The 16,138-nt window shown below is 42.0% G+C and overlaps 1 protein-coding gene across 1 annotated transcript in view; it reads left to right on the top strand.

The window, feature by feature from the left end:
- The window catches only part of MICU2 (mitochondrial calcium uptake 2), a 234,749-nt gene extending 218,876 nt beyond the window's left edge, over positions 1-15,873 (top strand). Inside the window, exons 9-12 of the mRNA XM_066582201.1 lie at positions 5,113-5,284; positions 6,174-6,282; positions 7,408-7,565; positions 10,774-15,873. Coding sequence (XP_066438298.1) covers positions 5,113-5,284; positions 6,174-6,282; positions 7,408-7,565; positions 10,774-10,881 — 547 coding nt within the window. The 3' untranslated portion in view covers positions 10,882-15,873. The remainder of the gene's footprint in view (positions 1-5,112; positions 5,285-6,173; positions 6,283-7,407; positions 7,566-10,773) is intronic.
- Positions 15,874-16,138: the final 265 nt, after the last annotated feature.

Raw genomic sequence — 16,138 nt, 5'->3', positions numbered from 1 at the left:
ACAGCCTGTACTAGTTAGGTCACACACTAGTTGTCACACATTAAGCAAAACTGACAGATCTGTATAATGCTCTTAAAGGAAAAGCAATAGAAGAATTCACAATCTAGTGTCTACCATTTAAAGGATGAGCAGATAGAACATGAAGAATGAAGTTGGTTCAATGGTTTGACAGTAATGTTGTGACATCACTCAGGCAGAATACTAAAAGTGCCTCTGGAGGCGCTTCATTTTCCTCTTTGCTTTAGGCCTTATTTAGATGATTGTATATCGGTCAGGTTTTCACGCCCGTCCGATATACGCTGCCCCTCTCTGCAAGGAGAGGAGACGGGACAGGATGGGAGGTAGAGCATTGAGCTCCTGCCCCCTCTTCACCCCTCGCTAGTGTTTGCGATGGGAGGGCTGAGATGGGGGTGGAGCCAAGTTCTGCTCCATCCCGCCCCTCCCATTGCAAACAGAGGCAAGGGGGCGGGAGCTCAATGCACTAGCTCCCGGTCCGTCCCGCCTTCCCCCCTTGCAGAAAGGGGCAGCATATATCGGTTGGGGAGTGAAAACCCAACCGATATACGATCATCTGAATAAGCCCTTAGACTGAGTCCACAACTGTTTTAATAGGTTAGCTTCTCTGCATGAAGGATCTACCTGTGTGGTTCTAATGCCATTCTAGGGATATCAGCCAACATCTGGATCTTTTTATTTTAATTGTTTTTTCTAATTCTTATCAATATTTGTTTTTTGCAAACTACTTTTATGTATTTATGCAGGCCACTGATAGCATTTATTAATTACTTTTATTATTGCCTAATACTTAAAAAAAAAATTTTAACTTTTGATGCATATTTTATCTTCAATCTGTTGTACATACTAGGGCCGCTGGCATGTGGGGATCCCCATGATGTCAGAGGCTCTGATTTCCCTGCTTGCATTATCTATTTAAATGCCCTTTGTTTCTCTGTTCCTGTAATGAGGCCTGAAGAAGGAATCTGTTTGGCTTTCAGACACACAGATGATCGCTCAAAAGATGGCTTTTGAGCGATCATTTTGCATAATCTGCTAATTGGTACTAATGCCTATTAGTACCAATTAGCAGCCTGTGAGCTGCCAGGAGCTGAATTTATTCAGAGGACCGCCCACTGTTCTCTGAATAAATTCTCTTTGTTCTGCTGGTAGGGCTGACAGCTGAGACAAAGCAATCAGCTGTTCTCAGCAGTCCCAGGGCAGAGCACAGTGTACAGTCCGTCTTATCGGCTCTTCTGCTGAATGACTGTTTTCAAGCCAAACTAAAAACCATCACTCGGCAGAAACCTGAAAGATGGACACATTTACACACAACGATTATCGCTCAAAAGATAGCTTTTTGAGTGATAATCGTTGTCTAGATGGGCCTTAACACATAGGCCTAATAATAATACAATTATTTTTTACCAATCTGGCTCCTTTCCTCAAGGAGAGCAGCGCCATTCCTCCTTTTGCTACACTTATCCATTGTTTGGTGTATTAATTGTCGTACTGTGCAGTGTATAAAAAATGTGGTTGCAGTGATTTGAACCATGAAGTGGCCAAAGACTTAAAGGGGTTGTCCCGCGCCGAAACGGGTTTTTTGTTTTTTTTAACCCCCCCCCCCCGTTCGGCGCGAGACAAACCCGATGCAGGGGTTAAAAAAACAACCCGCACAGCGCTTACCTGAATCCCGGCGGTCCGGCGTCTTCATACTTACCTGCTGAAGATGGCCGCCGGGATCCTCTGTCTCCGTGGACCGCAGGGCTTCTGTCCGGTCCATTGCCGATTCCAGCCTCCTGATTGGCTGGAATCGGCACGTGACGGGGCGGAGCTACACGGAGCCGGCATTCTACACGAGCGGCCCCATAGAAGACTGCAGAAGACCCGGACTGCGCAAGCGCGGCTACTTTGGCCATCGGAGGGCGAAAATTAGTCGGCTCCATGGGAACGAGGACGCCAGCAATGGAGCAGGTAAGTATAAAACTTTTTATAACTTCTGTATGGCTCATAATTAATGCACAATGTACATTACAAAGTGCATTATTATGGCCATACAGAAGTGTATAGACCCACTTGCTGCCGCGGGACAACCCCTTTAAAGATGATCATTAAAAGTTGTTCCAGTTCATAAAAAAAAAAATTATGTCTGCTAATCCACAAGTAAATAAGACTGAGCTGCAGTATCTGACACAATCCATTCATGTTAGTGGCGCTGCTTATAGGGGGAGCAAATCCTTCTTTTTATTTTCTTCTAATCGCACACAACAGCTTATATCAATCTTGCTATAGGGGTGTATTCACACAGTGCAGATAAAGGGACTTTATGCTGATCATCTATTGATGTAAGGATAGATCATCAATAGTAAAAGTTCTGCACAACCCCTTCAAAGTGCAGTCAAAACTGCACCAATATCACCCAAACCAGGAAAACTGCATGTTTGTGCTTTGGTTTTTGATGCAATCTTGGTTAAATTAAAAAAAAACAAAAAAAAACAACTGCATCAGAAACCACAGTAAAGATTTAGCATGGTTGTCCCGATGCAGTTTTGACCACACCATGTAAACAGTCTTAGGCCAGTTTCACAGCGTATTATGGCAACAATTGTGTGCCTGTAATACGGACAAGTGTCCCAGCCCGACTACAGGCTTACTGACCAAAGTCAGAGTATTGTAGATTGCAGTGCTGATGATGTGCGTTTGCGTCAATAAACTCGTAGTCGGAATGGGATACTGCTCCATATTTTGGGCATAATGCACTCATGTGAAACTGACCTAAAGGATGCTCTAGAACAGTAATGGTTCTTAGATAATAGAAGCCTTTTTCAGAAACCAGATGAGTGACGATACGCCTGAACAATATTTGCAGCATTGAGAACAGCATTCACATTGGTGATGAAGTCTTTCATCCATTCTTTCATTCATTCATTCATTCATTCTGGTCAGATTGGAGGCTTAAACTTATGGCCATTTTAAGCCTGCATCATTAAAGACAATTTATGTGCTCTTCTGACCTCTCTGTTCAGTAAATAATTGTATTCCCCATAAAATAACAATGCTCGATGATCTTTTCTTAGACCTCTGTGTTGTGCTGTTCCCCAGTTTATTCCTCCTACAAATTTATGCATAAATTGACATCTGGGTGTTACCATTTGCGGTGTGTCCATACAGTGTGACATTGCCCAATCAGTGCTGACTGTATACATTGTGTAGGACACCCCCACCCCAAATGATGTAACACCTAGATGTCAATTTATTCATACACTCTAGGAGGAATAACAGAGGAACGGCACAATGCAGAGTTATAGGAAAAGATGACGCAGAATATAAATTGTATTCAAGATGGACAGAATAGAATGTTTTTTCCAGGTTAGTAGGAAGTTATGGGACTTTATTCTATTCTGATTCAGATGACCCATAATCTGTTTTGGGTCAGTCTAAGTTCCTCTTAGCCTTCTGGGATATGTGATAATTCAGTGACCTTTCCATATCTGAAGCCAAAACCAGACTGTGTGGTTTGTCTTATATAACATCTCGTGACAAAGTTGTTTCTAGAGATCAGCGGTGTTCTGCTGTGTGAGCATCGCCATATCCCCAGTAGTAATATAAATGTGTGCTGTATTTGGGTCAGAGAATCCGGCAGCACTTGGACTGCGGTCTGCAGGGCTGAATTAAAGAATTACACCCAGATTAACCACATATGTATATTGACAAGTGGATGGCTGTAGTATCGTGAAGCTATCGTAGTAATTCCCACTACAGATCAAACAAGTTCATTTTACTGTTCATGTAATATGCAGCATTAGTGTCTATATGTTACATATTGAGGTTACTCTCACGAGACACTCAGTGGTATGGACAGTGTACATTTATGTTCACCGTTTCCAAATCCAAACCCCCCTCAACAGTAAGCTTTTCTTTAGGCATAAAGAATAGTACAATTTTAGTCTGTGGATGTATGAAGACTCTGAAGTTTCTTTGCTGCATTACAAACTTAAGGGTGGAACTTCAGCGCCCTCCAGTGACAGACCCAGTGGTTAGCGTGACAAATTCATCGTTGGAAAACTCACGTTTTGAAAAACATTCCAAAGTTAAAGTCAAATAAAAAGTTGACTAATTCTTTCCTTACTTATCTCGTACTGATTTTCATCTACATATTCTTGTTTCCTTCGCCATTCACAACCAAAGTAAAAATTGTTCTGGTTCCCTCCTGCAATCCATATGCAGTTTCTCTTCACCACAGAGTCTTGTGACTTGGGGTATTTTTACATGGGACCACTATCATCTGAATAGTGGCTTGATATAGAGAGGGTAAGCTACAGTTGTTCACGGCCGCTAATCAGGTGACAAGTGAGAATTTGTTCACGAATTGCTAGTTGCTTCATTTCAGTTCACCTAAAAATAGTCGCTGGTTGATTATCGTCCGGTGTAAACAGCTAATTGTTGTCTTTCAATAACTAGCCAACAACTTTGCACTAACGCTGATTGGCTCCTACTTTTGTTTTTGGTTTTGAACACTTTGCCGCCTCCCTTAACTCTCATAGGATCCAGAAAACACACAAAGTTGTGCGAGTGATCCTCGACTAAAGGGTCTCTGTTGGTCTTCAAAAGAGCATTCACTGCTACAGTCTCTTGCCGGTTTGGTCTTCGACAGAACACTCTGTGCTGCCGCCTCTCTTAGCAGTGATTTGTTCATTTGCAGACCGCTTGCATATGTTTGTGTGTTCTGTAGACTCTGCAGCCAAATTGTTGGAGAGACTATCAGCATTTCAAATATATGACCACCAAAGAACCTCCCCCCCCCCCCCCCCCCAACAAGTCCACAAATGGTAAATATTCCCAACAGCTTAAACAAGAAGTGAACAATAATCGCTTAGTGTAAAAGCACGCAGTCCTTCATCTGTACTTTTTTAGCAACTTTTTTGAGCGACTATTCAGATGATGGTTGTCCCGTGTAAAGCCACTCTAACAGGGATTTTCATCTCAGACATTTATCCTGATTCTATGATGAACCTATCCAACTCAATCTAAAAGAGATTTTTTTTCTTTCATTACACCAGGATCTAGTATTGCTACCTATGAAGAAGCAGTAACACGTTTTTTTTTTGTTTGTTTTAGCTTTATCGAGAATCTACAGACAGAGGTTCAAGAAATGGAATTTGCACAGTTCTCAAAGGGTTTGGACTTCATGAGGAAGGAGGATTTTGCAGAATGGCTCCTCTTCTTCACCGATGAAGAGAACAATGACATCTACTGGCACAATGTGGCAACCAGGATCCCTCCAGGAGAAGTGAGTTCAGCAGCTATTGAGCTGGTTCAGCTGATCATATTAACCCTTTCCAATCCACTGTTGGACGTCTAAAGACGATGTTGGAAGACGTCCGTCGGGGTTCTCTTACTGTATATTGCCAGCCTCTCTGCTGTCGGGGCCTATCCAACATGTCACTTTATGCAGTACTGGCTTTAGCCAGCATATAGCACCGTTGTATAACGGCAGAAAAAGTGTAAACCCACCTAGGAAAACCAGAATACAAATTGGATTGGAAAGGGTTAAAACTGACTGTAAATTGGTACCTATAGCCACCCTCAAAATAGAGACTGATGATACTGGTCTTATCAGCCAGAAATGGTAAAGCTTCACATTAAAAACATATATTGAAGAGTGGACATTAATCTAAATATCGTAGGTTTAAAAAAAGTCTGTGCTGATTTCAGAAGTGGATCCCACATAAGGGAGAAGTCGACCTTTGTCTTACATGTCCATTTCTTCTGAATCCACTTCTGGCTTTGGCTCAACAAACTGCCCCAAAATCTGTGACATTTTTCCAAACAAATCTGTGAGAAAACCATCGTTTGTAGGTCTGATAAGAATCGCATCCAAGGTCCACTCAGATAGTTAGATGATCAGTAGCGGGGCTTGAGTAGACCATGGGTAGAGAAGCCTGAGGATGGATTGAACACATCTTGTCTGCTTAGACCCCAAGAGCATGGTCATACAGTATTATGGCTTTCTTTGTAAGGAGGCATAGTATGGTTCACCTAAAATTGCACGAGCCTTTACTGTACCTCCATATGTTTCTGATGTCCTATGGAGACATTTAGAATTTGAGAAGATATACGTTCCAGAATCTGATCATCTTTTGTATTTATCGCTCCAATTTTGGCTTGTATAATTTCAGAATATCAATATAGAGGAATTTAAGACGTTTTACCGCTTCATGAACAATCTGGAAGATTTCTCTATCACTATGAAGATGTTTAGTGTGGCAAACAAAGCCGTGAAATTGGGTAAGTGTCAGAACATTGTATAGGAGTCCTATATAGCCCTTGTGGTAAGGCACCATTGATTTAAATTGTGCGCTGCTGTAACTGCCATGTCAGACTTGTGGTCTTTTTGAACCTGTGTCTGAGCTGATGACCATGTCATCCCCATATCGGGTCTTTTTAATCAGTATCTCCCTCCCTGTGTTCTCTACACTAGGCATGTATATAACTCCGCACTCAAACCCTGAGTGAGGCTGCCCTCTCTGCCTCGTTCACAGCATGAAATCCCAGAAAAACTAGAAGCACCACTCAGCTGAATTACATGCAGCCAGTCAGCTGTCTGAGAAACAGTCATTACAGAGCTGATCTGTAAGAGCGACTTCAACTCTGGCAGATTTGCTGTGTCCATGCATTATATGGGCGGCCATTGATTTAAATGTCTGCTTTGTAATTCTACATTTCCGCAGTCACTAGGAAAAATACAAGATTTAAAATTTAACTTTTATCGTATTAGGTTTAAAGTCAAAAGAAAACCAGCAAAAATTTTTTGTTGCTTTTCTTTGCACTATTTCCATTTTAAACCTATTCTAATAAAAGCTATATTTTATATCCTGCATTTTTCCAGTGATGGCTTTCTTGATCCCAGGCTTATATTGTATAGAGGATCCTATACTTCTCCTATAATGCTAGATTTTCACTGGCAGCAACAACTGATCAAGGTGGTGATGGGCTCTTCTTTGTAATGGAGGGAAGTATAAGCTAGTGTTACATTCCACATTAGACCCCATTCACCTCTGAGCTGGAGGCCCTTTTTTGGGCCTCTGGTACGGATCCAGCAGAAAATCCCATATGAAATAGCGCAGCATGCTGTGCGGTTTCATCTGTGAAAAGACCGGTTGGAATGACAGAAGTTGGACAGACCTCATTATAGTCAATGGGGTCAGTTCGGTGCCATTTGATACCAGCATGTGCTGGATCAGGCCGTTCCAGTATTTTAATTGTTTGTTTGTCTCTGAGGATGCAGCTGAAAAAAAAGAAATCTGCCAGAGCTCCAGATGCAGATGTGCATGGAGCCTTACTTGTGTTTTGGCAGTGGACACTGGGTATATATTTATTTGACCAAATTCTTTTTGTTATTACTTTCCAAAGCCGAATTCAAACGGGCAGTAAAAGTGGCAACTGGGCATGAATTATCAGACAATGTTCTTGATACAGTCTTCAAGATCTTTGATCTCGATGGGGACAATTGTTTGAGCCATGGAGAGTTTTTGGGTGTTCTGAAGAATAGGCTCCATAGAGGATTGAAGGTAATATCTTTTTGTTTGTTTGTTTTCCTTCATATAGAGTACTGCCCACTGACAGATATACAGAACTAACTTTATTTGGAGTTTTGACCATAAAATGAATTCGGTCATCGTCTGGATGACTTTTATGTAAATAGTTTTGTTAATGACGTGAGCAGCAAGCAGATCCAATGTACTCAACGCGCAAACTGGTTGTTTCTGGCCTGGATTGTTTTGTCCTTTGATACAAATAAAATTTACTAATTGGGAAAAGAAGAATTACAGGCACGCTGTTTAAAATAGTGTCCATATACAGTGACTAGAGATGAGCGAGCATACTCGATAAGGCAAACTACTCGAGCGAGTAGTACCTTATTCGAGTACCTGCCCGCTCGTCTCTAAAGATTCGGGTGCCGGTGGGGGAGAGCGGTGAGTTGCGGTGGTGAGCAGGGGGGAGAGATCTCCCCTCCGTTCCTCGCCGCTCCTCGCCCCCTGCCGGCACCCGAATCTTTAGAGACGAGCGGGCATGTACTCGAATAAGGCACTACTCCTTCGAGTACGCTCGCTCATCTCTAACTGTGAACAATAATGTATGAAATAGTCCCTTTTTTTTACATTTTCCACCCCTATCTATAGGATAGGTGATAAGTCTGATCGGTGGAAGTCTCCTCTCATCCTGTGAAGGATGGTCTTGTGTCCCCCTCTCCTCCTCACTGCAGGAGTGAGGAGGAGTCTGAATGGAGTGATAGTTGTGCATTCATGGTGCCGCTCCATTCATCTTCAATGGTCTCCAGGAAAAGGCAGAGCACTTGTACTTCGCTATTTCCGTCAGCCCTGCTGAATTGAGTGGAGCAGTGCTTGCTATACATGTGCAACCTGGTTGGTGCAGAGTTTGAGAAGCAGATTATTCATTATCTAGATGTAGCCCTAAAGAGTTAAAAGGAGGAATCCTAGGGTATATCATGGGTGGAGCCAGCATATAGACTCATACACACTACCATAATATAACTAGTAGTAAGAGATAAACATGGCCCAGCTGTACTTTGCTCTGACACTTATTTCATATGGGGGATTCGTTAGATGCCATATGAATATGGCAGGGAAAAAGCAGTGCTATATTCCATAGGACATTGTATTATGGAGCTTACAAGTATAGCTACTGCGAAAGAATAGCTACATAATAATACAGCGATACACTGTATGGAGGCATCATAAAAAAGCACGTAGAGAGTTGATGCCTATCTAAAGCTCCTTTTAGACGAGCCAATTCTCGTATGCAGGTGTGAGTGACGTCATCGCTAGCTCGTTCGCTCTCGTGCAGCCTGTTTAGACAGACAGAGGCATCATTAACTTGTTCAAGAATCATTTAGTATGGTTCAGTTCTTCACATTAGCGAATGTATAAGACTGAACGAGCGCTGAGCCAACGATGGTTTATATTCCTGCATAAAATGAATGACAAGCAAGAAGGCATGCAATTCTCGTTCGTCGTTCAGTCTTTGGCTGCTTTTAGACTGAGTGATTATTGTTCACTTTTACTCGTTTAAACATAACTTGTTCCATCTACAAGCACCCATAAGCTATGTATATATGACTCTTCTGTGTGCTTAACCCCTCAAGGACCAAGCGCTGTACATTTTTGGCGCTTGGTCCTGGGCTTTAATCCTGCCTGATCTCAGAAATACGGCGTCGGATTAAAGTCTCTGTTCCTGCAATCAAGCAGGAGCAGGTCGGGTTATCAGCTGTTAGTCACAGCTGAGAACCAATAGGAGAAGGGAGAAATGGGTTTTAACCACTTCTGTCTTGTCCTTTCCCTCATACATAGTGCTCAATGAGTGCCATGTACTAAAAATTAAAGGGGAAGTGTTTCTTGCACTACACGAGCCAGCAGGCACATGACCACCAGGATCCCCTGGCACAGCAGAGCTATGGGGTCCTGCAGACATTGATCTGCTCTATTAGTGACTATTGTCACTACAGGGGGATGTTTTCCCTGTAACTGGGGCTCCTATGGATGCCCCAACTACACTGGAAAAATGTCAAATAAAAAACCATGTGACTGTCCCCCAGAGGTCTTACATGACATCATGAAGGGACATCGATGGTAAAAAAAAATTGTTACATAAATAAGTAAGAAGGAATTACTGAATAAAATATACATATAAAAAAAATGACCCAAAGCCGACGCCAACCAAAACCGTCGCTATATGCGCCCTATAATCCGAAACCATACATATTTATATATCAAAATGTCCGAAACAAAATGAGGACCCCATTCCCATACCTTATCTTAGCGTAAATATACTAATTTAAAAAGAACAACTATAAATGGTAAAATCCTTTTTTTTTCCCCTTTTTTAATAACTTTTTACCCCCAATAAAAGAAAAAACAAAAAAAGTCATTGAAAAAGATATAAAAAAATATAGCCCTATATGTCACGGAAAACAAAACGCTGCAAAAATAATTTTGGTGGCTGAAGGAAAAAAAAATATGGCAGTAAAACCACCACATGGGTAAAATCCCTAAAAAGTGTCTGGTCCTTAAGGTACAAAACAGCTTGGTCCTTAAGGGGTTAAAGCCCTTTAACACATGTTGCTCACTGAGCATGCATGTTCATCTGACGGTTCATCAGCTCATGTGAATACGACCATAATCAGACGACAAATGAGCAAACGCTGGTTGGTTGGCCAATTGGATCTTTTCTGCAGACATAAAAGCGCTCAGTACTCAGCAGCACGTTTCACCATATAAATGGGATGTGCAATAGTCCCTACAATAACAATGGTCTAACACATGTAAACGGCAGTAATGCTCACCAATCGACATGCTAGATTGTCAATTGATGCTTATTAATTGGATAGCGAATCGACCTGTGTGAGGGGGTGTTCACATGTAGCAGATTTTAGTGCAGAGCCAAGCCAAAATCTGCGGTGAAAAAGATGCTGGGGATTTTAATGCAGTTTTTGATGCGGATCCACATTGAATTGAAAGGTTGAAGACTTCTGTGGATCCGTGTCAAAATCTACACCAATGGTGCGAATTTTCTGCTTTGGAACATCCACACCAATTCTGCTACGTGTGATCGCACTTCGGATGCAGATAAAATACTGTCCAGTACATTAACCTCTGCCCTAGTGAGAGCGCTGGTATAATAATGGGCACCAAGTGAAGGAAATGCCAATGTTTGTCGTCAGTAAATGAATACATTAATTCTCTTTTTATCTCCCCTTAGCATGTGCCCCAGCAGCAAGGATTTCAGGGCTACTGGAAATGCGTAAAACGGGAAACCATTAAAGGGGCCAACGAAGTCTGGAAACAAGCCGGGAAGAGTCCGTTTTAGGCCATTCTTACATTATAAGAGATGTATGGTTTTACTGGATTGGTCTTTCCATATCTTTGTGTTTACAAATTGTTTACTTGGTTTCTAGCCATCTGCATCTCACATACTAGTCTGCCCTCCATCACAACCCTGATCTCATTGTCCTTTTCTCCCTGCGCTGTACCTGTTCCTTGGTTCTTCGCTGATGAGTAACGGGTTTGGCGCCTGCTACCCTGTATTGGGAGGTAGGCAACGTGTAGCTCGGGTGTCGTGGACCCTTTACATGTATGTGTTCATACACGCTGATCCTGGAAGGACTGATTGGACAGTGTCAGATTGTGTGGGGAACGAAATTGTCCATTTATCGTCTAAGAACAGATGTTCCAGAATTGTTTGTGGGAAATGGAGAATACAATTAAATCCTAAAAACGGAGAGCTGACAGACACTCTTTAAGAAGCCTTACATTAAGTAATGGCTGTTTCACTAATGGATGTAGAGTAAAGCACTTATAGGTCGGTGATGTCATTCTCCAGTGCTGGGAAATATTACGGATTCATGTAAATTAATATTGATTCATGGATCTTATTTGTGTACCGTAAAATGCCCTAAAGTATACCGTATGGTAAACGGTGCGCTGGTAATATGCCGTCCTCCTTGTATGACCCGTCTATAAGAACCATCATACGATGCTGGAATTTGTTGCTATAAAACTTTTTTTATTTTACTGGATGTTAATTTGGGCATTTATACCATCTAAAAAATATATACTCCTTAAGGGATGACATCAGGACAGTCCCGCAGTGTCCAATGTGTTTTGCTATATATATACCTGGCTCTTTTTATGGATGAGCCATGTACAAGCATTATCACAAAATATCAGTAGTGGGTTCACAGGATTGCACAAGTAACACCAGTATGCAGACTTTAATATCCAGGTACTGATAAAATCACTTTTTGTAGACATTCCGGAATTTAATTTCTTAGACTTAGGGCCCTTCTACATGGAACGATGATTGTTAAAAAAATGGTTGGATTGTGCGAATTAGAACGAAGTCATTCAGTGTTCACTGGTGCAGTGAATGCGAACGGCAGAACAATCGGCGAACGCAATTTCAGCAATTCATTTGCTCATGCAAACAGTTTATCGTTCTGTGTAAAAGGAGCCTAAGCCTCCTTGTACGGAAACATGAATACTGATTTATTCTAGGCTTGTAGGAACCTTGCAGAACAGGAGGAACACAAGAGGAACGCTAGAGCGCAGAGACGTGCAGGAAATCTGTTTAAATATAGATTCTGCCCAAAAGTCTCAAGACACTTACTGTTGAATAACCCAGCACAACTTAACTGGGAACACTCCAATTATTTTTAAATCCATTTATTTGCCAACCATGGTCCACCTATGCTTGTTCTTCAGCAGCCGGCTCTCGCGCTCCTCTGGAAACCGTGCCATTCACTACTATGTGCAAAAGTGTGCTATTGGCATAGAGTAGATGGTCAGGGGGTGACCAGCAGGATTTATAGGTTTGAGTTTTTGTTTCTTTTTCCTTCATACATTCAAGTGATAAAATTAGGTACTCAAAGTGTACATTGTCCCTGCCAGTTGGGGCATCCATGGGTGTTTCCTGGAGCCGGCATGCCCTATAACCGGCCTGCACACTCAGGTCTCCGGCAATCATTGTTAAGACCCAGCTCCAACCTGTATAGGAAATCGCCTCCCAATCTCTGGTCATACACTTTAGATAACTGTTGGCCAAAAATTCATTTAAGTGATAGCTGAACATCCCCTACCCCCACCCCGTCCCCCAACTCCCATACACATGCATGCTTGGCCAAGCATACACGTGTTTAGAATGTAGACGGGAGTAAGCTGCTGCCAGACTCAGTCTCATATTCATTGAGAAGAAAAGAACCTGTGATGCTGAAATCATACATGCTTGACTTTTCTTTGCTACACTAGTTTTCTGTTGGGAAGAGTCAAGACTTGGGGGCCCCCAAACATATTAGATGGTTAGCTGGTGTAGTCGAACTTGGTGGGTTCAGTCAACAGTAATCAAATTTGTATGGCCAATTTGTTCTAGCCATTTCCATAATTCCTTTTCAAAAAATCAAACGGAAATGGACCAAAAGCCTAAGGGTTTAGTCACACTTGACAGATTTGTTCAAGAAATTTCTGCAACTGAATATGGATGCTGCAGTAGCATGTGCGTGGTTGTCTACAAACCTAAAGGCTCATTCACATAGGCGTATTCTATTTTAGTCCATGAAAAACGCACCGTTTTCACGGCGTGTGTATGTGCCTGTTACATGTGTTTTTGATGTATGTGCATTTTGTTACGTCCATATTGCATCCGTATTAACTGCATTTTGCACATAGGAAAAAAAAACTACAAGAATGTCCAATTGATGTCCGTGAATACGCATGCAACTGCAATATTTACTGCGTTTTTACACGATCCAATAAATTTTAATTGGCAATTTAGGTTTGTGATACAAAATAGGACTATATACATGTTCTATTATAAATAGGACATATACTATGTCCGTATACACTCTTGTGAATGGGCCCTTATTTAGTGAGTGACTACACCAATGAGCCATAACCTAATTTTATGTGGGTCCCAATGAGTGCCATCAAAACCACTTTAATCCATCAATGAATAGAATTGGCACATCAGCAGCAGATCCTATGGAAGTTGTAAGGTGCGGCCTGCATGGATCAGATCCCACAGATACTCAATCAAATTGAATTTGAAGTCATCACCTTGAACTCCTTGTCATGTTCACAAACCATTCCTGAACATTATCCTACTGAAAGAGGCCACTGTCTTCAGGGAATATTGCTGCCATGAAGGGGATACTTGGTCTGTACAATGTTTAATGGGAACCTGTCCCGTCCTTACAGCACCCATACGCTAAGTTATGGTTCTATTAGGGGACTTGACAGGGAGCTGGATGATGTATTCTTCATATTCAACCGCTCCCTGCAGTGTCTGCCACTAGAGATCGCTCACAGTACTGAAGATCCAACTCTTTTCACACTGCCCTATCCATGCTCTCCCATACCAGACAATGGGAATTTAAATGCACAGCACTGTGAAGAGAGCCATATTTTCAGTGCTGATGCATTCTTCAGGTTCCCTTTAACCTGAAGCCTTCACTGGTTTGTCTTCCCATAGTGCATCCTAGTGATGTCTGTTCCCCAGGTAAGGGTGGTTTCATGTCTGCGCTCAGGGTTCTGCTTTCCTGCTCCGTTTGGGTAGCAGGAAAGGGGAATCCCTGCGGCCGAACAACTCCATCTCTGAACTGAACCGAACAGCGTCGGACAGACCCCATTAACCATAATGGGGTCCGTCCAATTTCTGCCCAGCTGTCCGGCTTTTGGACGGAAAAAAGCGCTGCATGTAGCACTCTTTCTCCCGGTATTTTGAGCCAGATCTATGACGGAACCTCCATCCAGAGGTTCCAACGCTGTTCTGAAACCGGCCTAACTGATACACCTTGATCATTCACATGATGTAAAAAAAAAGACGTAGTTTATCAGACATGGGGCCTTCCTTGATTGCTTCATAAGTCCAGTTCTATGCTCATGTGTCCATTGTAGGTGCTTTTGGCAGTGGATAGGGGTTAGTATGGGCATTCTGACCAGTCTGTGGCTATGTAGCCCTGTACACAGCAAGTTGCAATGTCCTGTGTGATCTGACCCCTTTCTATCATAGCCAGCAGGAAGTTTTACAGCAATCTGTGCTACAGTTGCTGTTCAGTGGTATCAGACCAGACGAGCAAGCCTTCATTCCACATGGGAATCGGTGATCCTTGGGCACCTGTAACTCTATCACTGGTTCGCGATTTGTCCTTTCCTGGACCACTTTTGGTGTGTAATATAACCATTGCATCCCAGAAACACCGCACAAGACCTGTCATTTGAGAGATGCTCTGACCCAGTCCTCTAGCCATAACCATTTGGACCCTGTCAGAGTCGCTCAGATCCTTACACTTTTCCAATTTTCCAGCTCTTATTGTATCAACTTCAAGAACTGACTTTTTACCTGATGCCTAAAGGCACCTTTACATGGAGCAACTATCGTTTAGATATTTGCTCAGAAAAGTCACTGATGTGTGTGAACGCCAGTCGTTAATTTGCTTTTACACAGAGCAATGATTGTTCATTAGTTGTTTGCAGAGATATTGTTCATAGAGGGGATCTTCGTGCAAATTCTTTCAGAAGTCATTCAAACACGAATGACTGCGACCTTTGATCAACCAAATGCTATTCTTTTGGTAAGCTGAAACAAAACGACTAGCGACTTCAAGCTGGTCACCCTGTCGGTGGCCATGTTTACAATGAACCACCATCGTTTGAATTCACTCTTTTGAGCAATTATTTGGCCGATAGTCATCTCATGTAAAGGTACCTTTACACATCTTATCCCTTGACAGGTGGCATTGAAACGAATGTAAAGGAATGTTATTTGCGTCACCTGTAAGTGGTTTTAAGGTGTATTCACATGTTCACGGTTGAGGTACAGTTAAAATTGCAGGTGTTTTAGCAGCAGTTTTCAGTGTGGTTGCAGTTTTCACAGGTGTAACAGATCTTACCATTCAACTATAAAATTTGCAACCACTTTCAAACCTGCCGCAAAAATACATGTGGTTTTGATGCAGTTTTCTCCTCCGCTTCACCATATGAATACATCCTAATAATTCACTTTGGATAACAGCATATTTTTCTCACAATTTCCAGTACTTCAGATCTCATGAATGTCTTTCTGTTAATTGTCTCTTTCTCATTCTGTTTATTGCCAACAGAGCAGGTTTACTGAAATAACGTGCCAAAAACTGGTATAATCAGCATGTGTGGTCATTAGCGTGTTGTGTGTGTAATGATTGTAGTGTTTACATGGGAAACTGCACATTCGGTCGGGGTAACAGAGGGACTTTTCTGTATTTTTGGATCTGCTTTGTGATTATTTCTCCAAAAAATTAAAGCATTAAAAAAAAATTGCCGAAGAAAATCTAAATGTTTTGTGTGTTTATTTGTTTAGTGTAAGTAATGACTGAGTTCTTTATTGCTGTTTGGTATAAAGTCTTCTATAGAGAGAAGAGTTGTTCTATTAAGTTATTGTTATACTCTGATTATAATCTTGCAACAAAGAGCTGGAATTATAGACTTTCGTTTCCAGCACTGCCATGTCGGAGTGAGCTCCCTCCCGCTCAATACTGCTGAGGGACCGCGGCAGTACACAGACGAGTACCTCCAGCGAGCAGCGTCTTCTCTTG

This window comes from Eleutherodactylus coqui, chromosome 1 (assembly GCF_035609145.1).
Source record: "Eleutherodactylus coqui strain aEleCoq1 chromosome 1, aEleCoq1.hap1, whole genome shotgun sequence".
Lineage (NCBI taxonomy): Eukaryota > Metazoa > Chordata > Amphibia > Anura > Eleutherodactylidae > Eleutherodactylus > Eleutherodactylus coqui.
The sequence above is the reverse complement of the archived record's forward strand: the minus strand, read 5'-3'. Positions and strand labels throughout refer to the sequence as shown.